Raw genomic sequence first — 24,014 nt, 5'->3', positions numbered from 1 at the left:
GAATTGTTGAATCATTAATTGAAGATAAATATGATCTGTTGATCAAGATGCTAGATTTCTATATTTAATATTATCAGCAAACATAACTTTTTGTTTTGTATTGAATATTTTACTTCTTGATTTTTATTTGTAGTAAAATTACAGGTTGTCGGATCTGTTTGGTAAAGCCAGTGGGTTTTGCAGTAATATAAATGGAAAGCAAATAACATTTGTCTCCTCCCTATTTTGCTGATCCGTGACTCAAAAACCACAGTGTGATCTGAACCATGAGATAGGGCTGTGCAATTAATCGAAAATCTGATTTCGATTTCGATTATGGCTTCTAACGATTATGAAAAACCATTAATCGAGAAAAACGATTATTGCATCATATACCAAAAGCGAGAAAGACCACATGCTTATGTGAGTGTGCAACACGCGCACACGCATAAGCACGCAGTCAGCATTCGGTGTCATTCGCACAATAAGACGAGCAGAGGAGGGCAGACATCTAAAGTAATCTTAACATGAGCGCTTTAATGGTCAAATAGGTGTCAAAACACGATGTTTAGTGATTATTCATATTAACCCTCATTTGCGTAATAAACAAACGAGTTGAGAATCAAAAGACACGTGAAAGAGAAACCATTAAAGTGACAGTGCGAAATGCTGCCGCCTGATTTATCATTAATCAAACGACGAGAACATCTCTCACTGCTCCTGACTGAAGGATTTCTGTAGCTAAAGTGTTTTTCTTAGGGTGAAGATGCTTAAAGCACAGTTTGTTTTATATTTTTATTGTATTGTATTTATTTCTCTTTCCATTGCAGGGTGGAAAATAACTATATATATATATATATATATATATATATATAGTCAGAATTATTAGCCCTCCAGAATATTAGCAACCCTTTTCCTTCAATTTCTGTTTAATGGAAAGAAGTTTTTTTTTACTTATTTCTAAACACAATAGTTTTGATATCTCATGTCTAATTACTGATTTGTTTTATCTTTGCTGTGATGACAGTGCATAACATTTTACTAGATGTTTTTTAGAATACAAGCATTCAGATTAAAGTGCAGTTCAAAGGCTTAATCAGAGTAATGAGACAAGTCATTGTATAACAGTAGATTCTTCTGCAGACAATCAAACATATATTGCTTAAGGGGGCTAATAATATTGACCTTAAAATGGGTTTCAAAATATTTAAACCTGCTTTTTTTCAAGCTAAAATAAAAAAATAAGCCTTTCTCCATAAGAAAAAAAATATTAGAGGAAATACTGTTAAAATTCCTTGCTCTGTTTAACATAATTTGGGAAATAGTTATTTAAAAAAACTAAATTCCCAGGAGCGCTAATAATTTTCACTTCAACTGATAATCGTTTAAAATAATCGTGATTATGATTTTTTTCAAAATCGAGCAGCCCTACCATGAGATACGTGATCCGTTACACCACAAATATATATATATATATAAAATAAATAATGTATATCCTGTAAATGTGGCTGAAATTCCACCAATCATTCTCAGAGATGTTCTGAAGAGCTGCTTTGAAACGTTGTTTATTGAGAAAATATACACAAATGAAATGGAGTTACTGAGCGCCGTTAATAAAGGATTCAGCTCAGACACTCTCAGAGTTACTGAAAGCCATATTCCCAAATACTGAATCTGCAGAGTTTTGGTTGAGCGAATATGAAAACGCTGAGTCAGTGATGAGCCATGACTACAGGAGTCGTCATCATCATACCTCAGTCATCAGTGAATGCTCGTCTTCATGGAGATTTAGCACAGTCAGGCTGTTTCTGCACGACTCCTGCACATAAATAAAAAGCATAAAGCAGATCAGTTCAGCGGTGTGTGTGTTCAGGAAGCGCTCCATCATTTGCTGGTCTTGCCCTCGGCCGGCGTCTCTCCGTTGTCGAGTGTCTTGAGGAGCCGGAACAGCCCTGCGGCCTCACGGATGCGGCTGAACTCGATGCAGAAGGCCTGAACCTCGATGAACAGATCCTGAACGTTGATGATCTTATTGCGGATCAGAGACTGCAGGAACACACAGACCAGACGCACCAGACGGTTCTGCAGGACACACAAGCACAACAATATTCAGACACGCGCACACACACATACTCATATACATGCACACATATGCACACATATACATATGCACACACACACATACACTACTGGTCTAAAGTTTGGCATTTATTTAATCAATAATACAGAACAGATGGTAAAATAGTGAAATGTTATTGCATAATAAAATAAAGAAGTGCTCAACAGTGGTTTATCATTTAATTTAATCATATATTCCAGTGATTTAATGATGATTTTTTAGCTAGTCTTCAGAGTCACATGATCCTTCACAAGTCACTCTGATATTAATCATTATTACTGTTATTATTATAATATTATTATTATTATTATTATTAGGGGTGTAACGATTTATCGTTGTACGATTTATTGCGATGCAAAAATGTCTCGATATGCATGGTGGCGTTATGACGATTAGATTACGATATGACGTCCGTTTTCTCTTATTAGTTGAGCTGTTTGCACGTGAGCTACGTTCCACCTGCTGTCGCACGTGAGTTCAGATTGCAGCAGCAGTAATGTTAGCAGACCAAGATGAGTGGAGTTGAAATAGAGGATGGCCCATCCTCTCAAAATCAGACGTCTGGCAACATTTCGGTTGTACAGTCATTGCTTTAGACTCGTCCGCTTTTTGACACGCATACTGGGTCAAACATCCTAAGTTTTAAAGTCTTCACAGTGATTTACATACTTTGCACAGCGACAGGGATACCTCCTAATGGTGTTGAAAGAGTCACATACTGTATTTATAAGGTACAATTCACCCTAAAATATCATTCTGTCTTCATATAATGTTCCCGCCGCAAAATCACACATGACGTGAGCTGACCGTGAGTTACTACAGAGGGCGGACTGATAGACGCGCGCGTATGGCAAGCAGTTTTAGCATTTAAACCTTTGTTCTGACTATCCATAAATATATTTAGAGATATCTCTAATTATATTTTGACTAGTCATAATTATAATTCGACTAGTCAGAATGACAATTAGAGATATCTGCAATTACAATTGTACTAGTACGAAATCAGATTGGAGATATCTGCAAATATATTATGACTAGTCATATTCCTCCATTGAAAAATATTTTCAGATATCTCTAAATGAGTTTTGATTAGTCACAATTGTAATTAGAGATATCTCTAAATGAATTTAATTAAATATGAATTAATACCTGGAAATGTGGATTTTCATTGCACACACAAAAAACGAAAGTGACCAAGTAAAGCCTTAAGCTCTTACTGTTAAATTCAATTGAATAGAAAGCTTATTTTTTTTGCACCTTTACTTAAATTGTTCCTTAATTTTGTCTCTGTCATTTCAATAATATTTTTTAAGAAGTTTTTTAATTGTTTTATTTTCCAGAGACAGGCCTGTTTCATTTATTTTCTTAAAGAAGGTTCAGTTTAACAAGTTGAAACAAAAGAAATACATAAAAATAGTTTACTTGGTAAAATTTGCATTTCAGTTTAATTTTCAATTTTTATTCCAAATATCGTGATACATATCGAATCGTGAACATTATATCGTGATACATATCGAATCGTGAACATTATATTGTGATACACATCGTATCGTGAGCTGAGTGTATCGTTACACCCCTAATTATTATTATTAATGGTAATAGTAATAAATGCAATAATGAATGGGGTAATAATTTCATTTGAAACTACATACAGTAAGAAAGCAGTTATTTAAAATTGTAATAAGTATTTAACAATTTAACATTTTGTTTACGTGTACGTGATGAACAGAATCATTATTATTTAAATTAATAATCAATAATAATCAACAATTAATCAATCAAATCAATAATAATTTTAGAACAGTGGTTCTCAAACTGTGGTACGTGTGGTACGCAGGCTTTCTTCTAGTGGTACGCGGAGGAATGAAATATGTCATGTACATGCTACACACATTACAAAATTGATCAAAAATGATGTATATATTATGCCATGTATGACATATAGCCTATATTTCTGAGGTAATCTGCCACGTTTTTTAACTGTGCAGAGTTGTAGCTGCTTTACTGTACCTACTGCGCTACTGTATTTCAATGCTGCTCATTTTGGTGGTACTTGGAGAGACAATTGTTTTCTGAGGTGGTACTTGATGAAAAACCGTTTGAGAACCACTGTTTTAGATCATTACCCCAAACCTTTGACCGTTAGTGTCCATTAGGATAAAGGTCACATGTGTCTCCTCCAAGAGCATCATAGGTTCACAGGACAGGTGTGTGTGTGTGTGTGTGTGTGTGTTTACCTGCATGTATTTGTCCTTGATCTGCTCACAGGTGGAGATGCAGTTGGAGATGTAGAGGTGGATGAACTCTGGAGGAAGATCCACTGCTGTCGTTAATCTACACACACACACACACACACACACACACACACACACACACACACACACACACACTCTTAACTCAGAGTATAAACAGGAATCAGAGTAAACTTCATTACCTTTTAATAGCTTTAGGACTCTTTCCATATATTTTGAGCACTGTAACACTGGCCACATTTACCCTGCAGTATATTCACTAAACACTGATTGTGAAACCTGTTCCACAACTAAAACATTATTAATATACTGAATATTAATAACCCAGCAGGGGGCTTTCCACAACAGCAGGAAAGACAGTAACTTAGTTACTGCAGTGGACACAGCAGCGTGACGTCACATCTCGCAGGATTTCAATGATTTCTAGTGAACTTGAGTCTAATCTTGATTGCACTTGGACTTGTCACGGACTCGGGTGAACTTGTACTCAGACTTGGACATTTTGGACAACATGACGAGTACAGTCGAGTCCACATCATCCACAACACTAATAAAGAGAATAAAAAATGAATAAACAACAGCATGAAATTATAACAAGAGTTTAGTGAACTCTCCGGCACTGCACCCCACTGGCAGGCAGCAGCAGCATGTCCTTTCCCTAAACTCGTAACCAGAAATGGCCATATCACACAATGCATGGCTAGCTCTAGAACAATGGCTTTAAAATTAGCAATAATTTGTTTTGCTTATGAAAATCAGAGAATTTATTTGCAAGTTACTTCTACTGACTAGAACGACTTCTAACTTCAACCAACACGGTGAAAGAAAACAAAAAAGGTAAGAGCTTATTTTCTTGAATTGTATATAAATATAAATACACATGGTTTTCGCTACATTCATTCTGCCATGGGGGGGCGCCACACCAAAATTCATCCCGCCATGGCTACATTGCAGCTTCTCATTCAAAACATTCAGGCATGTTATTGTTGTTGTTTTTATTAGCAGGTTATAATCGCACCAAAACATATTAAAAGGTAAGTGAATTATAACAGAGCAAACTTTTCTGTAACCGCAGCAGTGCTGTGTGTTATTTGTTTAACACTTTAAGGTGACATGCTGACTGACTGACTGACAGGTGCATGATGTGTGGGGCCAGCAAACACGACGTCACTTTCAGTTAAGATGAACACAGTTATCATAATTATACTTTATTTATAGATAGAGGTCTGTGGCTCTGCATATAATGACTTCATCTTGCTGGAGTTTATAGCCGCTTCACTTTACTTCAGGACACATTAATGCTGCTCTGCAGGTCTATTGGAGACATTCAGAAATGTTGGAGACATAAACACCAGATCACATGTCAGCAGTGCTTATTTGAGAGCGCACAAGAAGATCTGAGCTAGAGCAGTGTATATTTGAGGACGTGCAAGAAGTTTTGTGCACGAACAGAGGAAATCAGCACACAAGCAAAGAGATTCGCATGCTTGAATCGCATAAATACTGCGCTCACCACATTTGTCATTGAATTAATGCCATAGGTAGTTGGTAGATTTGTGCAAAAGACCTGCCGCCACAGCTGGAAAAAATCTAGGGGTGCACGATATATCGGAGGCCATATCGTTATCGGCCGATACATGCTATTTTTAAGATTATCGTTATCGATCCGATGTCTAAATTAGGCCGATATCTTTAAGCCGATAAATTAGGCAATTGTAAAGACCTGCCTGCCGCGCACACGTGGGCGGAACATGTTCAGACTTGCCCAGTGCACTCTAATGGAGCTCTCCTCACACTGATTATTCCTTCAAAGTCCGTCCTTTCTTCATGTGGTATTGCTGTGTGTTGAAACTCAGTAAGTAACCATGCTCCTCATCATTGTAGATGTGTTTGATTGGGTGTCATTGTGTATTTTGCTTCAAATCGCCTCAGGAAAAAAATATTACTTATGTAAGCCTTTGCTCTCTCTTTGTTGTGCTAGAGATAGCATGGGAGATTCACTTATTACTCCAGGGCGAATAATATTAATTTCGGGGAGAACTCTTAGTTGAGCCGGTGAACGAACAGAATAAGACACGTGTAACTTGGTCTCATTGCGAAAAAAGCGCTCCTCTTTTCTGTCTCTCCCTTTTCTCTTTACACACACACACACCGAACTGACATGCACACGTGACGTGCTAAACAAAAACTTGTCGGGCTGTTTGTAATCTAATATGATTATTTGTTATCAACGCTTTGCTTTCCATGTGTTGTTGTAATATTTTATTCAGTTTGATCGGAATATTAATATAGATTATAACACGCATGAGAGATGTCACCCCGCGCGCACACACACACATCAGCCTTGAGCCTTCACAGATCAGCAGGGGAGAGCCTAGGTGCACCGGTCACTGAATCCAGCATACGGGCCACACGTTCTGTCTTTATATTCTGCTCTGTGTTTGTCATAAAGTCATCTGAGCTCAATGATCAGGTTTGTATCAAAATCTGACTCCGAGGGCAAATCTGCGCCCTCACAGCGGTTTATCATAAACTTTTCATCAATCATTTTCCCGCGATTGACAGCAAGAACGAACACAGAAGCGTTGATGCTACATGTGTTCAATAGAATTTAAAACTCCAAATAGCATGAATTTGTGTCGCATTTTCTAAAATAATACATCCTGTTTCCAGCTTTTCACTTGTACTGTGGCTCTGAACTGTCAAAACACCTCTAAAAAAAGGCTTTTTCAGACATGACATATTTGTACACATGTACATTACTGTAACCCGTTTTATTCAAGAACATTTGAGCTGGTTTTAGTCCTTAGCTCTTTCATTTTCATCTTATTTAAAATATGTTTAACTTGCTTGTTAATTAAATCCCATTTTGTTATTTAATCTTTTTAATTTTATGCAACAGTCAATTTGCATGTTAATTTGCTATGAAGAAAATGGTGTATTGTTTGCATGCTGATTTGGGTGAAATCGTGAATATAGGTCTATAATCACCTTGCAATTTTGAAATTAAAGCTTTTTTGCTTTGAGGATAGGTTATTCAGTTCAAAAGAGCTGAGTTTCAGCTTTTATGAAGTTTGCTGTTTAAAAATATAACATTTTGAAATATTTGTAATTATCAGCCTATACATATCGGCTATCGGCCTCCAAGTCTGAAGAATTATCGGTTATCGGTATCGGCCGAAAAACCCATATCGGTGCATCCCTAAAAGAGATCTTGTTGTTCAAACTTTTGAGCTTTGATGCGTTCAGCACTTGAGTTACTAAAGGCATTTTACTAGCAGCAAGTTGACAAAATAAATTACAAGGCATTTTGTAAAAATAGATCAAAAGATTCAGTTTAAACAACTGTTATTTTTTTATTATATTTGACTTATTATTATTATCATCATTATTATTTTAAATTTTATGACTTAAGCGTCATGGTGGCTCAGTGTTTATCACTGTGGCCTCACAGCAAGAAGGTTGCTGTTTCGAGTCTCGGCTGGGTCTGTGTGGAGTTTGCATGTTCTCCCCGTGTTGGTGTGGGTTTCCTTCGGGTGCTCCGGTTTCCCCCACAGTCCAAACACATGCGCTACAGGGGAACTGATCAACTACACTGGCCGTAGCATATGAGTGTTTGTGTATGGGTGTTTCCCAGTGATGGGTTGCAGCTGGAAGAGCATCTGCTGTGTTAAACATATGCTGGAATAGTTGGCGGTTCATTATGCTGTGGTGACCTCTGATAAATGAGTGACTAATGCTGAAGGAAAATGAATGAATGAATTTTATGACTCTCTGGACTCAACTCGCACTCGCATGTTAAGGACTCGGACGGACTTAAATCCTACTCAGCCCCTTTAGGACTCGGACTTGGCCTCGACTGGTTAAGGACTTGGTCTTGACCTGGACTAGACAAAGGTGGACTCGACCTCAACACTAAACTAAACAGCAGACTGTGCAGGTACAAGCACTCCGTGATCCAGCTGGAGGACATCAGCTTACACAAACACACACACATACCTGTTGACCACCTCCATGGAGTGCAGGGACATGTCCATGTTGACCAGCACAGAGAAGTACTCTGTGATCTGGCTGGAGGACATCAGCTTCAGCAGCATCTCGATGGCCACCAGAGGGTTGTTCTCCACCAGGTCCGGCAGTTTGGCGGGGGTCAGGCCGATGTGGTACACCAGCTTCAGGTCCTTCTCCAGCTCGCCCAGCAGCTGACGACACACACACACACACACATGCTCAGATGGACTGGACAGGTGTGTATATGTAGTGGTCAGGTGTGTAGCGCCACTTTATATACAGAATAACCTCTTGGAACAGTTTAAATCCGTTTATTGGTAGACAGACTGCTGTAATCACATGTGTGTAGTGTGCAGTGTACAGGTGTGTGTAGTGTAGAGGTGTGTGTGTGTAGTGTGTACCTGTGTCTGCTGCGCCGCTGACAGTGGACTCTTAAAGGCTTTGGCCATGATGCGTTTGATCTCCACACCAGTGCCGTTGCGCACACACATAGAGCGGTCCCACTGCACACGGTGCTCCGGCTCACAGGGGTTCAGCCAGCACAGCTCGTCCTCACACACCAGCAGCGGCGGAGTGGGGCGGATGAACTCAGGCCGGAAGTGACCTGATGGAGGAACACACACACCATCAGCAGATGGAGAATACACACATCACCTTCATCATCATCATCATCATCTTACTCTCCAGAGGAGGGCGTGGTCCTGTCACTAGAGACTCTGTGATCTGATTGGCCACGGAGCTGTCGAAGCCAGAGTTGGAGGAGTCTGGATCCGGGTCGCTGAGCAGGCTGGGAAAACTGGCTTTACTCTGAGTGGGCAACTCTGACTGACGCTCTGCGGAGAACAGAAGAGGAGAGATTACTGGAGGATCAGGAGCACTGGACAGTCCTGAAGAGGGAGACACTGCTGTAGAGCACAGATATACTGAACACCTCAAACACATCTGCAATAACACCACTGCTGTACTGGATTTATTCTAAACGAATGTGAGAATGTTTGTGCTATATTATATTAATTGTACATCAGCGGGTGCAGCTCCTCCTCCTCAGTCCAACATCAGCTGGGAATGTCAGACAGGAGTCCTGCACAGTGGTCAGAGGGGTTGTGAGCGGTTCTTCTTCAGAATAGTGTTCAGGTCACTGCTGATGCTGCTGGAGGAAAACCTCTCCTGACCCACTCCCCCAAAACAGCCCAAACTGCTCAATAATGTTTAGCTCTGGGTACTGTGCAGGCCATGGGAGATGTTCAGCTTCACTGTCATGTTCATCAGACCGCTCTGTCTCCAGTCCTGCTGTGTGTGTCGCTGCATCATCATCCTAACACAACAACACCTTCAGGATACAGTGATTGACCCATTGGGTCACATGCTCCTCCAGAATAGTTGGGTATTCCTTGGCAGCGACCCAGTGCCCATCTAGCACCTGTCTAGGGAACATTATGATATTGAGCCCAGACCATCAGTGACCCCGCATGCTTGACTCTGGGCATCAGCAGTCTGGGTGGGCCGCTCCTGTGGGGCTTCTCCACACCGTAACTCTCCCGCATGTGGGAAACACAGTGAAGCTGGATCATCAGAGATCAGCACACGCTCCACACCGTCCACAGCTCCAGATCCCCACCGCTCCTCCACTGAAGCCGGCGTTCGGCGTGAGCAGAGGTTTGGGTCATGTATACTGACCCAGTGGAGCTCCAGAGCAGCAGTTCTGCTGGACACAGGAGAGTGGAGCTGCACATGTCATTCTGCAGTGAGTCGGGCCGCTGAGCTCTGATGTGTTCTGGGTCAGTCAGGGTTAGCAGCTTCCTCCGGCCTCCACAGCTCCTCCTGCTGCATGTGCTTCTTCCTCTTGGTGGTTTGCTGACATTACTCTGGACACCGCAGCTCTCAAACATCACACACACCTGCTGTCTCGCTCACAGACACACTGCAGCACTCTGTCCCCATAATGCAGTGTGTGTGCAGTATTAAAGTAGAACTGTGCTGCTCCTCTGCTGATGAACCCTTCACACTCTGCTCTTATGGTGTGTGTGTGTGTGTGTGTGTGTGTTCTTACCGGCGAGTGCGAGCTGCAGGCCGCTGATGTCTATAGTCTGCGGTGTGGAAGTGATGTCCATGCAGGACACTTGTCTCGGGGTCTTCTTGAAGAGTTCTCGTGGAGGCGCCAGCATCAGCTGAGACAGGAAGAACTTCTCTGGCAGTGTGATGGGTGGTAGGAAACCTGCAGCAACACAACACACACACACACACACACACACACACACACACACACACACACACACACACACACACACGCTTACTGGGAGTGTTCGCAAAAACAAACTAAATGTACTGCATTCACTGAAAATCCAACAAATATTTACCATCCAGTCACATATGCTGCATGTGTGTGATGTAGTGTGTGTGTGTGTTGTAGCGTGTGTGTGTGTGTGTGTGTAGTGTCCTGTAGTTTTTGTGCTGTGAGTGTATATTAATATAACTAAAGTGCAGCATTGAGATGAAGGTGAAACAGAAATGAACAGGTAACAGCAGCAGCACCTGACAGTGTTTTCTCCTGCTCCTCCGCGGCGCTGGACGGGTTCAGCAGATGAGCGAACACCGCGGCGAAGGGGTTGGCGGCGAGCGGCTCGGTGCGGTACATCTCCCACAGCAGATAGAGCGCCGTCAGCCGCTGCGGAGCGCTGGGTAACAGATCCGGCTGCTGCAGCAACATCACCAGCACCGAGCCCACGCCGAAGTGCTCCGCCTTCCCGAAACAATGGTGGAACGCGGAGGAGAGCTGCTCGAAACTACTGCTGCACGCATCCTCCGACATGATGCCCAGCAGATTAGACAGATCCTTAGGGGCCAGAGTCATGATGCTGCGTCACTCTAACCCTACACACACACACACACACACACACACACACACACACACACACACACACACACACACACACACACACACACACACACACACACACACACACACACAGCAGATTAGACAGATCTTAATGAGCCAGAGTCATGATGCTGAGTTACTCTAACCCCCCCCCCCCCACACACACACACACACACACGCACACACACACACACACATACACACACACAATCATCCTAAACTATAATAAACAATCTTCAAGCTAAGATAAGTACACTACAGAGAAGATAAAAGTAAAATAAATAGTGCTTTATGGTGTTCTGCGAGGTATAGCAGTACTCACAGGGCTCGACAGTGCAACCATTTCACTCAAATATATGCGATTAAAAAAAGACGTGTGCGAACTGGAAAATGTATTTAGTCACATGTGCGATTTTCTTTTTCAGTAATTTACTTTCATTCATTCAGTCATTTTCTTTTTCAGCTTAGTCCCTTTATTAATCAGGGGTCGCCACAGGGGAATGAACCGCCAACTATTCCAGCATATGTTTTACACAGCAGATGCTCTTCCAGCTGCAACCCATCACTGGGAAACACCCATACACACTCATACACTACGGCCAGTGTAGTTGATCAGTTCCCCTATAGCGCATGTGTTTGGACTGTGGGGGAAACCGGAGCACTCGGAGGAAACCCACACTAACACGGGGAGAACATGCAAACTCCACACAGAAACACCAACTGAGCCAGCCGAGACTCAAACCAGAGACCTTCTTGCTGTGAGGTGAAGGTGCTATGCACTGCCTCACCGCGACGCTACAGCCTAAATTATAAATTATTATTATTATTATTTGCACATTCATTCGTTTTTGAACAGTAAAAGGTTGTGACGCGCTACTCTGAATGTTTGGTCAGACTTTGAAATAACAGCAGCTTTATTTAATTGACCGTCAACTGTGTTGTACTATGATGAAAAATTCTGAAATGACATTAAGAAGGTGAAAGTCAAAATGTGCAAATATTAAAACAACTTCACCTCAATACTTTCCAGGGCCTTCGATGATTTATTTTTATCACAAACTATCAAGGATTTCAATGACGTGTGCGAAGATGGTTTACAGCAGTTTAACTTCAATAAATGAAACAAATATCACTTAGCATCCCATATAACACATTCAATTAATATTTATGATCAGATTATTAGTTTTATGGTTAATCTCCATCCTCAGAGGATTTGAGATGTTTTAGATCATTGAGTGTTTCCCTAAGTGGTGGTCGGGACAATGAGGAGGGGTCACTTATCGATGTCCAACAATCAAATTCATTTTAGTAAACAATTAGAGCGACCATATTTCATCCATAATCTACTGAAGAGCACAATAGTAGTTGATAGTAGCATCGTTAACATGTTGATAATAAACTTTAATAAAAACACAACATGCAAACAAAAATCTAAACCCTGATGGCTTTTTGTTTGCAACCCCTCGGCTGATTATGCTATTTTAAAGACACAGCAATAGTGTCAGATGCAGCACAGCGATTTTATGGCATCAGGTTAAACTTTCTGACACATAAACAGCACTCAGGTAGATTAAAAATAAATACAGGTCTCAACTGAACATGGGAGATGGTCTCCGAGTGGCGTTCTCCAAAATTAAACGATGAACAGACTTGGGCCTACTGGTATATTTGCGCTGCTGTGTGCAAGGACTATATATATATACAGTTGAAGTCTGAATTATTCGCCCCCCTGTTTATTTCCCCCCAATTTCTGTTGAAGGGAGAGCAGATTTCTTCAGCACATTTCTAATAATAATAGTGTTAATAACTCATCTCTAATAACTGATTTATTTTCTCTTCATCATGATGACAGCACATAATATTAGACTAGATATTCTTCAAGACACTAGTGTTCAGCTTAAAGTGACATGTAAAGGCTTCACTAGGGTAATTAGGGTAACTAGGCAGGTTAGGGTAATTAGGCAAGTCATAGTATAACGATGGTTTGTTCTGTAGATTATTGAGAAAAATATATATCTTAAAGAGGCTAATAATAATTGACCTTAAAATGGTTTTTAAAAATTAAAAACGGCTTTTATTCTAGCTGAAATCAGACTTTCTCCAGAAGAACAAATAATATCAGGCAAACTGTAAACATTTCTTTGCTCTGTTAAACATCATTAGGGAAATATTTAAAAAAAATGTAAAAAATTAAAAGGGGCAAATAATTCTGACTTTAACTGTATAACCACCTCACAGAATATTGGGGGTCGTGAGTCCCTGGCACTGTTATTATGGGGGTCGCGAGCTGAAAGGTTTGGGAACCCCTGTTTTTAGATCATTCCACCACTGAGGAACAGAGACAGCAAAGGTTCTGGAATGACAGTCATAAGTGTAATACTCCATAAATAGATGACAAAGTAAAACAAAGTTAGTGTTCATCATGAAATATTATTAAAATATTCTTAGCATTAACATTTAATTGCAAAAACATGAAGCATGAGCTTAATTACACTCTATAAAGAACTGTAATAGTGGATAATGAAGTCAAACACTCAGTCAGAAGGCTTGTAGGACTGTTTTCATCAAAATATGAACTATATTCACTAATAAGTCTAAGTAAACACACTGTTGGTCAATTTTTTAGTGCTCTCCTAATCAATAAACCTCACTATAAGCAGTCTATGTAGGGAGCTCGGTGTGTTTTGACACACAGTGAGTAATAATAACATTTACCTGAGCGGTGTTCATCACCTCCCGGCAGATCATGAATATTCAACGCGGGCCGACACGGCGACACTCCAGCACAAAGATAACGATCAAACGCGATATAATACGCGTTAATGTTTGAATTATTCAGTGTTTTAACCTGAATGTGTTTCTTCACTTCTACTCACAACCGTCGCGGGTGTACGTGAGCACTTCCTGTGCGGCGCGCAGCACCATGGGAGATGTAGTTGACCACAAAACTACACTAATCGCCTTAAATCAAATTTGATGCATTCACGCATATATAAAGTAGTTACATGCAGGCATAGTTATAGCATACATGCTGTTATGTTTTTTTTACATGCTGTTATGGTTGAGAACAGAATGATACAAACGTTAGTATGACCCGGATGTGAACGCGCGCTCCGCCTTTGTATGTGTCCCATAATCCACCGCTCTTCCTTTTCCACATCCAGCGCACAGAGTGAGTACCGTTCTCTCATTCATGTTTCATAAATCCACCATCATCCGCCTTATCGATCACTAATAATCAAATATGCTGCTGTGTATGAGTGTAGAAACGCGTTATCGATCAGCGAGCGCCGGTTTGGCGGGGTTTAATCACAGATGTGAGCTTAAATGGAGTTCATTCTGAAACGCCGCAGTCTGACGAGCCGAAAGAGCAAAACCGGCGGGAAAACCGCAGTAAAACACCGAAATAAACCCTCAGTTCACCATAATAAGCGCTGTTTACATGGCTAAAGCTTATGCTCGTAGTGTAATGAGAGTAATGCAGCAGTTCGCTAGGTAGTGGGCCACCGTGTAGTGCACTTGAGTACGGGTTGAGCGTGTCAGTCATTACTGACGAGGTAAATTCATGTTTACAAATGAAACGGTATCTAGAAAGAGATCTAGACCGTTCTATTTAGGTTAACCTGTTTGTTATGGGTTAATAGTGACGTCAAGTGTTAATGTGTGTTTGTGTTTAGATGGCGTTTACATGTGTGGAGTAATATAATACGCGTAGCTGTGCTTTATATTCTAATAATCCACTCTGCCGGAGCTGATTATTGTGCTTCTCTGATCTCCACAGATAAATCCGCTGTACAGATGTTGTATGTTGAGTGTATTAGTCGGGTGTTTGTCCTCCTCAAATGTCTAGTGTCCTCCAGATCTACTTCTGATGTGATGTCTTACTGTTGTAGCTGTGTAATAACTCTAATCATACAGCGGAGTAACATGGAACTGTAATGCGCTCTAAACCTGCTGGAACTACTTTAGCTGTGATTTTATCTGACAATCAAACGTTCAGTGTGTCTGTTGTGTAAATGTAATTAACCTTTTGTGATGTTGTTATGTGTGTTTAGATGGCACCCAAGAAGGGCGAGAAGAAGAAGGGCCGCTCGGCCATCAATGAAGTGGTGACCCGTGAATACACCATCAACATCCACAAGCGCATCCACGGCATGTGAGTGCCCACAAACACTGCTCTGAGTTTAAGTGCACATTTCTGTATGCAATGATCCAAAATGTGCATAAAGTAATGCGTAATGCATGGTTTATACGGTCATGGAATTTTGCTTGGAAAAGTTCTGGTAAATCTGAAAAAGTTCTGGAAATTACTTTAACAAATAACTGCATATTAAATGTGGGTTAGTTGTCTTATTTTCTCTCCATGGCCAAACACATGTACAGATTCATTCAAACAGAATAGATTGCCGCATGTTTTAAGACATGCTGTAATAACTTTGAACATGCGTTGTTTTTCTTGTTTACCACATATACATAACATGAAACATTAGGTCAAGAAAATGTACTGGAAAGTCATCCAATTTTAGCAGTTAAGATGTGTATGAACTGTTCATGGAAAATCAAGATGTGCAGGCATTTTGGAAATGTGCATCAATGCGTCTCAGACTGGAAGTGCTGCTGTCTTCATGACCAGTGCAGTATTGCTGTTTCTTGATGACCTGTTTGTATGTAAACGCAGCTCCTCTGTTGTTTTCCCGCAGCTCCTTCAAGAGGAGAGCTCCTCGCGCCCTGAAGGAGATCCGCAAGTTCGCAGTGAAGGAGATGGGCACTCCTGATGTCCGCATCGATACACGCCTCAACAAGGCCGTGTGGGCCAAAGGAGTGAGGTGAGCGGCAGAAAGCACACGGTAGAGCTGCTCGACTACGGGAAAATCATCATCACCATTATTCAAAATGATCTATAATTGAAGTCTTGTTTCTAGTCTAAAAATCCACATATTCTTAGAGTGCTTTCACACCTGCCTTATTTAGTTCGATTGAATCACACTTGAGTTGGTTTCCCCTGTTGGTGCGGTTGGTTTGGGCAGGTGTGAATGCAGCAATCGTACTCGAGTGCACACCAAAAGCGGACCAAATAAGCGTACCGAGACCTGCTTAAAGAGGTGGTCTCGGTACGCTTTCAAACGAACTCTGGAGCGGTTCGTCTGTGGTGAGAATATGATTCGTACTAAAACAGGTCCAACTGCAAAAAGTGCTGCACGTTTCGAACCAATTCAGCTGCCGTTGGCCGATGCGCTGTGCATTATGGGATATGGAGGAAAATATTTGTTGACAGCGCTTTACCAACAGAGAGAGAGAGGGGGGAGGAAACATTACCTGATGGATCGTTGGTAATATTTCTGCAAGATGAGCATGTCACAGTTTAGCTAAATTAATTCACGCCTCCTCTTGAAGTGACGAGTGATGCATTGAACAGTTTTCCAGTCGTGGACGCGCTTCATTCTCCAAATGTAGAGTTTGTCTAAAGCAGGGATACAATCAGTCAGCGCAGTCGCCCCTCCACAGTAAAAAGCGACATGTTGTGTCTGCCAGTTTTGTTTACCTGCGGGAGTTCATTGGCATTTTCCCGCACATGAATTCTGACCAATCAATAAGCAGTTTAGGAAATATGCTCAACAACATCTGGCCAATGAGAGATGTGGGTTTTGTCAGATGACTGCATTTTGGTTCGTTTCAACTGGTTCGGACCAAAGCCAGCAGTGTGGTGTGAAAACAACCCAACGACGGCAGAAAATGCAACAATGCATCATTTATTGGCCTTGGTGCGGACGAAACGAAGCAAACTACAGATGTGAAAGCACCCTTAAATCAAGAAGCGTTCTGGTTTTCAGAAATCACTAGTTAAAATGACGAGAGTTTTACGCTTAAAATAAGCAGAATAATCAAGATTAATAAGAGCCTAAATGATTTGACTTCACCCATTGGCAGAGTATTCTGTGTGTTTTAAGGCAAAACTCTCCATTTTGACTCGTTATTTCTGAAAACAAGACTACATGTTTGTTCTTGTCTAAAAAATGCTTCTTGACTAGAAGCTAGACTCGGACCCAATTTACACTGCCAGGTAAAAGTGAACCAATTCTGATTTGTTTGCTCATATGTGATGGATGGGATCTGTTCTGACTGTAAACATGAAATAAGTGCATGCATTCAGATGTCATATGTGGAAATAAACAGATGTAAATCAGATCAGATTTATTAAGGCGTTCTGTACATCATTAACCTTGTGACAATGTGGTGCTTCTCCGTGGTTTAATGACGTAGAAGGAAGAGCGTGTGTGGAGATAAACAACAACAACTACAGAGGAAACGTGGAGGAGGAAAGTGCTCACAATTTGCAGATCTGAGGTCTCTCTCGTGCTCACAAACTCCTCTGAATGATGAAGGACAGCATATATATGTGATGACGACCATTTCCCTCCAACCCAATCATTTTAAAGTTGGACAATCTTCACATATTTCACAGAGCTGAAAGCAAGAGCATTTCTTTCATCGTGGCGTAGGTGCTAGAACCCGCCTTTACACATGCGAGATGTCATAAATTGTTTAGCAAGTGTAAACGCTGAATGGGATATGGGTCACGGTTAAAAGGTGTAAACCAGGGGTGTCCAGGGCAGGTGTCCGGCTTATTTTAGTTCCATCTCCAATCAAACACACCTAAAGCAGCTGATCAAGCTCTTTCTGGGTGTACTAGAAACCTCCAGGCAGGTGTGTTGTGGAAATTGGAGCTGAACTCTGCAGGACACCGGCCCTCCAAGACACTCCTGGTGTAAACGGACAGGCAAACAAATCAGAATTGAGCATCAAACCTGACAGTGTGAACGGGGCCTAAACCTGTGAGAACGGCCGTTTTAGCAGTGAAGGTGTGTGTTCTCCTGATGATGTGATGATGCTCAGTGTGTGTGTTTGTGTTTGTCAGGAATGTGCCGTACCGCATGCGTGTGCGTCTGTCCCGGAAACGCAATGAGGATGAGGATTCCCCAAACAAGCTCTACACCCTCGTCACATACGTCCCCGTCACCACCTACAAAGGTGAGATCACTTCTCTAGCACTGAAGTCACTTTAGGGAAATTGCAGGAAGTCTTGAACGCTGTGGTACAGCGTATACATTTCTATCATTTGATTTCACAGTGTGTCGCTGAACTCTTAAGTTTGCCTGAATTTACTATGTGAACATTGGGCTGCTGCGCTGTTAATGAACTCAAGTCCTGCTAGAGAAGATGTCTCACTGCTTTTCTTAAAACGGTAATCAAATAAAAAATAAAATAGTCACACACTCAGTTTATTGACTACCAGCAGTTTTACATTTTAAAATATCAGGGTTCCCGCGGGTCCTTAAAGTCTTAATGTCTTAAATTAAAATCCGGGAAATTAAGGTCTTAAATTGTCTTAAATTTTACCGTAAAGTGGCTGTGGGTATTAAATGTTCAGCCGGTCTGCTTAATGACGATAGGGAAGCACAGTGGTCCACCGTAAAACATCTAATAGTTGATTAATTCAGTATGTGTGAAGCAGGAGAGAAATGACAGTCTGCGTGATGTATTAGCTTATTACGGTAGGTCGGGTACAGAGTACAGACGCTGACGCCGGTCTGCACCTGTGTGCGGTCATTACGCGGTTGTTGATGTGAGGTTCAAAATGCAAAGATGGGAGAATGTAAATTTAACGACGTGGCAAAGAGGGAATGTGTAAATTCTGCAAAAAGACCTTTTCGTTGGGGCTCAAAGTCATTAAGTATCACATGAAAGGAGGAAAGCAGCCGCGGGACGTTGCAGCAGCTAGTCACTGCGCTAAAGCCGTTCACAGAGGATTCAATAATGTTCCCCCACAAAACACACAACCTAATCTTGATGAGTAAAGAATTTACAATTATAACTAAATATTAATAAAATCATAGTGTAGTCAGAGTATACAGGCTAATGCTGGCATTATTCCTTTATTATTCAGCTTCACCATCACCTTATTGTGAAGAGAAGTGGCAAAACAAATCCCACTGAGCCTTTATCTTAATTTCGTTATTGCCAAATACCCGTCATTTATCATTTATTTTAATTCATTTGCTAAGACTTATTTTTATTGGTGTGTTGGCCAATTTAAAGGTTAAGTGTATGTGCCCAGGCCTATTTAGAGTGTTGAGATGTTACAGGGGGCTTATTTATTTATTTGTTCCAGCTTGGCCTGTAGTCTGTGTTATGAATAAGTAATGTTAATGCATATAAACAACTCATTCATGAAAAAAGACAAAAGAGCTGTGTGCATGTGCACATTTGGATAATGTCAGGCTGTAAACGGGTTCGGGCTTTTAAAAAGCTGTCAATCAAAATGTACTTGTTGGGTTTGGGCTCTATCGGGCCTAGCTTTTATAGCCTGATTACAGCTCTAGTTCAGACGCCCCCTCACAGTCAGCTATAACAGTTTATTTCACCACCAGACACCCAAAAGGCAGGTACTGCGGGTTATCCATACTGTGACGAGGCATAATTTATTTTAATCTAACGAGAACATTAAAATGAGTAGCCTATTCCAAAGAGATTATAAACTTTTGGGGTCTTAAATTATATTTGTTGAGGTCTTAAAAAGCATTAAATTTTACTTTTAAAATGGTGCAAGAACCCTGAATATGGAATCAGCCAATGAGCAGGTAAAAACCCCAGTCTGATATGAAAACTGAAGATCAGGATGAATGTGTCGAGTTAAATGCTAATCTAAAGTTTCATTAATAAAGGTGAGGGTCTGCTAGTTTGCTGAAGCCCTACATCAGGGGTGTCAACACTCAGTCCTGGAGAGTTCAGCTCCAACCCTAATCAAACACACCTGCAGCAGCTGATCAAGCTCTGACTAGATATACTAGACACCTCCAGACAGGTGTGTTGAAGCAAACTGGAGCTGAACTCAGCAGGACAGCGGCCCTCCACGACTGAGTTTGGACACCCTGCGCGTGTCAAGGTGTCATTCTTGTCTTAGGACCTTCTTGACCCTCTTCAAATGTTGACTAGTAAATATAACGTTTTTGAGTCAGTGAGAAATGCTGCCGTTATTAGTTTAACTCTGTAATCTTCAGTCATTGTTACTGTAATGCGTTCTGTAAACACACACTCACTCAGTTGTGTCTGAGTCTTGTGTGTATTGAGCTGTAAAGCGTGTGTAACGTGTTGTCTCTTTGTGTGTTGCAGGTCTGCAGACAGTAAATGTGGATGAAAATTAAGCTTTTCTTCATGCTTGTTGGAATAAAGAGATAAAGGGTTGCTCTGTGTTGTACATGTTCTTTAATTGCTCCGTGTTGACATGCGGACGTAAACAAACAACATCATGAAGATGTGTGAACATCAGCTAATGCTACATAAAGATCAGGACGGCTCTGACGATTGATTTAATGCTTCATCTGGATAAGCGGTGTGTGTAACAGTGAGGAATTAACCCTTGTGTGCTGCTGGGTCGTTTTCACCCACTCTGGGCTGATTTTGAGGCTTAATTTGGTCTCCTCTTTCTCTCTGTGTCAGCAAACGGAAAGAGCTTCGGTCACAAATCTTATTTTGACACATATTTTGGGAAAATGTTTTGAGAATCGACACACTCTGTTCAGATTGACTCCTCTTTACTGATGCTGCTGCTGATTCTGCCCCATGATAATCACATTTATTGATTGTGAAGCCATGACCGCAGATAGTCCTGCATTCCTGACTGTTGCTGGTTTTCCCTGTTGAAATGTCTGAGAAGCTCAAAATAATCCTGATATCTTAGAACAGTGTATTTCTGCACACATGCGCTATAATCTGCCGTCATGGCGTCACAATCAATAAATGTGATTATATTGGAAGTCAATGGGGTAAAAGCAGCACCAACATCACCAAAGGAGAGTCAGTCTGAACACACAAGGGTTAAAGATGGTCCCTTTGGCTTTCACACTGGCACAATCAGCAGAATCCCATATGGCTCGCTGTATAAGGCACTTCTACATCTAGAGATGCAGCATGTTTGGTAGAATTAAGAGACGTAACATTACATATAAAGATTAAAGCTGCATCCTCTCCAGCACTGACTCTGTACTGTGATAGTTTTAATTAATTAAAATGAGTAAAACATGTTAAACGCTGCGGGTCACATGATCAGTAATGCTGATCTCCTTCATTCAGTCCCTCATATAAACAAACCCATCAGGACTCAGCAACTTCACATGGTGCACATCCAAATCCATCAGGTTAATAATGCTCATGTGGACAAATGCAAACATTATCTGAAGTGTGTGTGTGTGTGTGAACAGAAGCTGAATACTGATCAAGTGTGTGTGTTTTAAAGCCAGAACATGTGACGCGGGGACCATAAGTTGATGCATTGCTATTAAGCGGTCATTATTAAGACTGAACGCCTCATGAGTCTCTTGAATAAACTCTGAGCATCATGTTTAACAGGAGATGGCGCTCTAGACTAGATAACAGCAGATTTAAGCTCATTTATCTACTCATCTGGATATTTTGTAAATGTGAACACACTCTTGTAATTCAATTTCTGACCTTCATTATTGATTCATTTACCTGGAGTGATGACGAGTGATATAATGACCAGAGTTGGCCTGTTAGTGAAGCCTAGAGCGCCTCCTGCTGGTAAACACTAAACTCTGAATCTGTCCAAGAGAGAATAGTGGTGCATTCAGAATCATTTCTCCATTCACAGTGCATCAAGTTACTGTCCCAGACTAAAATGTGTAAATAAACTGAACTCAGAGTTCATCACGTCTGACATTAAAGGGTCAGTTCACCCCAAAATGAGAAATTTACCCACTATTATCCCTCAAGTGGATTATAAGTTTCTCTTTTCTGTTGAAGATATTCTGAAGAATGTTAAAAACCAGTAACCATTGACTTCCATAGTAGGAAAAACAAATATTACGGAAGTCAGGTTTGCAGCATTCTTCAAAATATCTTCTTTTGTGTTCAACAGAGGGAAACACATAAAGGGTTATAATCGCCTGAGGGAGAGTAAGGCGTGAGTAAATATTCTTTAGTTGGGGTGAACTGTGCCTTTAAATCTGGAACTGGTCATTGATTGGGGGAGTCCAGCTCACCCCAGTGGCATCATGGGATTGTGTGTGGTGTGCTCTTCATCTGGGCTGGATCATCTCTCCACTGATTTATTACCAGCCCAAATGAGCAAATAAACTCAACTCTCAGATAACTGCTGATCAATAAAGGGTCAGTTCACACAAAAATTACAATATTTACTCCCCCACAAGTGTTTCCAAACCTTTATGAGTTTCCTTTTACTGTTGAACACTAAAGGAGATATTCTGAAGAATGATAAAAACGGGTAACCATTGACTTCCATAGTATTAGTTTCTCCCACTATGCAAGTCAATGGTTTCCTGTTTCCAGCATAGTTCAATATAGGGTGTTTAAAGTAAATAGTGTACATTTTCATTTTAGGGTGAACGGCCCCCTTTTTGTTGATTTTATTTTGTTTTGTTTTTGTGGATAATTTTTACCCCCCAAAAAATTACTATTTACTTATTTACTCTGCCTCATTTGGTTTTAAAACTTTATTAGTTTCTCTCTTTTGTTGAACACAAGAGAAGATATTTTGAAGAATGTTGGAAACCGGTAACCATTGACTTCCAGTGTAGAAAAAACAATACTATTGAAGTAAAAAGTGACCAGTTTTCAACATTCCTTAAAAGATCTCATTGTGTTCAGTAGAATAAAGAAACTAGTAAAGGTTTGGAATAAGGGAAGGCTGTGTAATTGACAACATCATTTTCAGTTTTGGGTGAACTATCCCTTTACAGAAATACAATTAAATCTTTTACACACCCTTTACTTGTTTCAAATCTGATTTTCATCCCTCTGTTGAACACAGAATGTTAGAAACCGGTTACCATTGACTTCTATAGTATTTGCTTGTCCTACCGTGGACTTCAAGGATTACCGATTTCCAGCATTCTTCAAAATATCTTCTCTTGTGTTCAACAGAAGAAAGAAACTCATAAAAGTTTGAAAGCACATGAGGGAGAGGGAACATTCATTTCCAACGATGAACAGTCGCTTTAAAGGAAAACAAAAATAAGTTTCAGGCAACATTCACTTCAAATCTGAGTTTCTTCTGTTGAACACAAAAGAAGATAATTAGAAGAATGCTGGAAACCATTGACTTAAATTTGTCTTTCCTACTATAGAAGTCAATGGTTATCGGTTTTCAGCATTCTTTGAAATATCTTCCTTTGTGTTTAACAGATAAAAAAAAGAAACTCTTCTATTAAACACAAAAGAATATATTTTGAAGAATGCTGGAAACCAGTAACCATTGATTTAGCATTTAATTTTTCTACAATGTAGGTCAATGGTTACTGATTTCTAACATTCTTCAAAATATCTTTTTTTTTGCATTAATCAGTTGAAAGGTCTGAAACCCTTTATGTGGAGTAAATATCAAGTAACCATTCTTTTTTTGGGTAAACTGACCCCTTAGAGGAAAAATACAAGTATTTTACCATCAGTTGTTTACATCTGAATTTTCTCTGTTGAACACACTAGAAGATATTTAGAAGAATGCTGGAAACCATTGACTTACATTTGTTTTTCAGTATTTTTCTTATATCTTTTTTGTTTTCAACAGTAGAAAGGTCTGAAACCCCTTTATGTGGAGTAAATATCATGTAACCATTCTTTTTTAATGTGAACTGACCCCTTAGAGGAAAAATACAAGTATTTTACTCTCCCTTCACTTGATTAAATCTGAGTTTCTTCTGTTGAACACAAAAGAAGATAGTTTGAAGAATGCTGGAAACAA

General features: G+C 40.5%; 3 protein-coding genes and 1 long non-coding RNA gene across 8 annotated transcripts in view; 1 reads left to right on the top strand and 3 right to left on the bottom strand.

Annotated features, from left to right (window-relative positions):
* Nucleotides 1-1,528: 1,528 nt before the first annotated feature.
* On the bottom strand, nucleotides 1,529-14,131 carry cnot11 (CCR4-NOT transcription complex, subunit 11). Of its 2 annotated transcripts, none has more exons than NM_001089341.1 (8): nucleotides 13,952-14,131; nucleotides 10,894-11,232; nucleotides 10,412-10,576; nucleotides 9,042-9,194; nucleotides 8,763-8,965; nucleotides 8,350-8,552; nucleotides 4,336-4,432; nucleotides 1,529-2,061 (listed from the first exon to the last, which is right to left on the bottom strand). In NM_001089341.1, exons 2-8 carry the CDS (start codon nucleotides 11,210-11,212, stop codon nucleotides 1,864-1,866), a joined length of 1,338 nt encoding a protein of 445 aa, NP_001082810.1. In that variant the 5' UTR covers nucleotides 11,213-11,232; nucleotides 13,952-14,131; the 3' UTR covers nucleotides 1,529-1,863. The 2 variants fall into 2 exon arrangements, with proteins under 2 accessions (NP_001082810.1, XP_073767736.1); XM_073911635.1 differs by lacking the exon at nucleotides 1,529-2,061 and adding an exon at nucleotides 2,415-3,913 and having other exon boundaries at nucleotides 4,225-4,432.
* Nucleotides 14,132-14,382: 251 nt separating this feature from the next.
* On the top strand, nucleotides 14,383-21,269 carry rpl31 (ribosomal protein L31). The gene is made up of 5 exons (NM_001040052.2): nucleotides 14,383-14,408; nucleotides 15,292-15,392; nucleotides 15,937-16,062; nucleotides 18,153-18,265; nucleotides 20,408-21,269. Exons 2-5 carry the CDS (start codon nucleotides 15,292-15,294, stop codon nucleotides 20,437-20,439), a joined length of 372 nt encoding a protein of 123 aa, NP_001035141.1. The 5' UTR covers nucleotides 14,383-14,408; the 3' UTR covers nucleotides 20,440-21,269.
* tbc1d8 (TBC1 domain family member 8) overlaps nucleotides 15,562-24,014 on the bottom strand; it is a 47,655-nt gene continuing 39,202 nt past the window's right edge. The window contains exon 21 of one of the 4 annotated variants that reach the window (XM_073913350.1): nucleotides 15,562-16,097. In XM_073913350.1, the coding sequence (XP_073769451.1) occupies nucleotides 16,032-16,097 (66 nt within the window). In that variant the 3' untranslated portion in view covers nucleotides 15,562-16,031. Of the gene's footprint in view, nucleotides 16,098-20,483 lie in introns of those variants that run through there. The other 3 variants (XR_012385728.1, XR_012385729.1, XM_073913349.1) reach the window with 3 other exon arrangements.
* LOC141376249 (uncharacterized) lies at nucleotides 20,484-23,715 on the bottom strand. The gene is made up of 2 exons (XR_012385751.1): nucleotides 21,026-23,715; nucleotides 20,484-20,903 (listed from the first exon to the last, which is right to left on the bottom strand). It is a non-coding gene; the product is annotated as an uncharacterized lncRNA (long non-coding RNA).

This window comes from Danio rerio, chromosome 9 (assembly GCF_049306965.1).
Source record: "Danio rerio strain Tuebingen ecotype United States chromosome 9, GRCz12tu, whole genome shotgun sequence".
In the NCBI taxonomy this organism is placed as follows: domain Eukaryota; kingdom Metazoa; phylum Chordata; class Actinopteri; order Cypriniformes; family Danionidae; genus Danio; species Danio rerio.
This window is presented reverse-complemented; position numbering and strand designations above follow the sequence as displayed.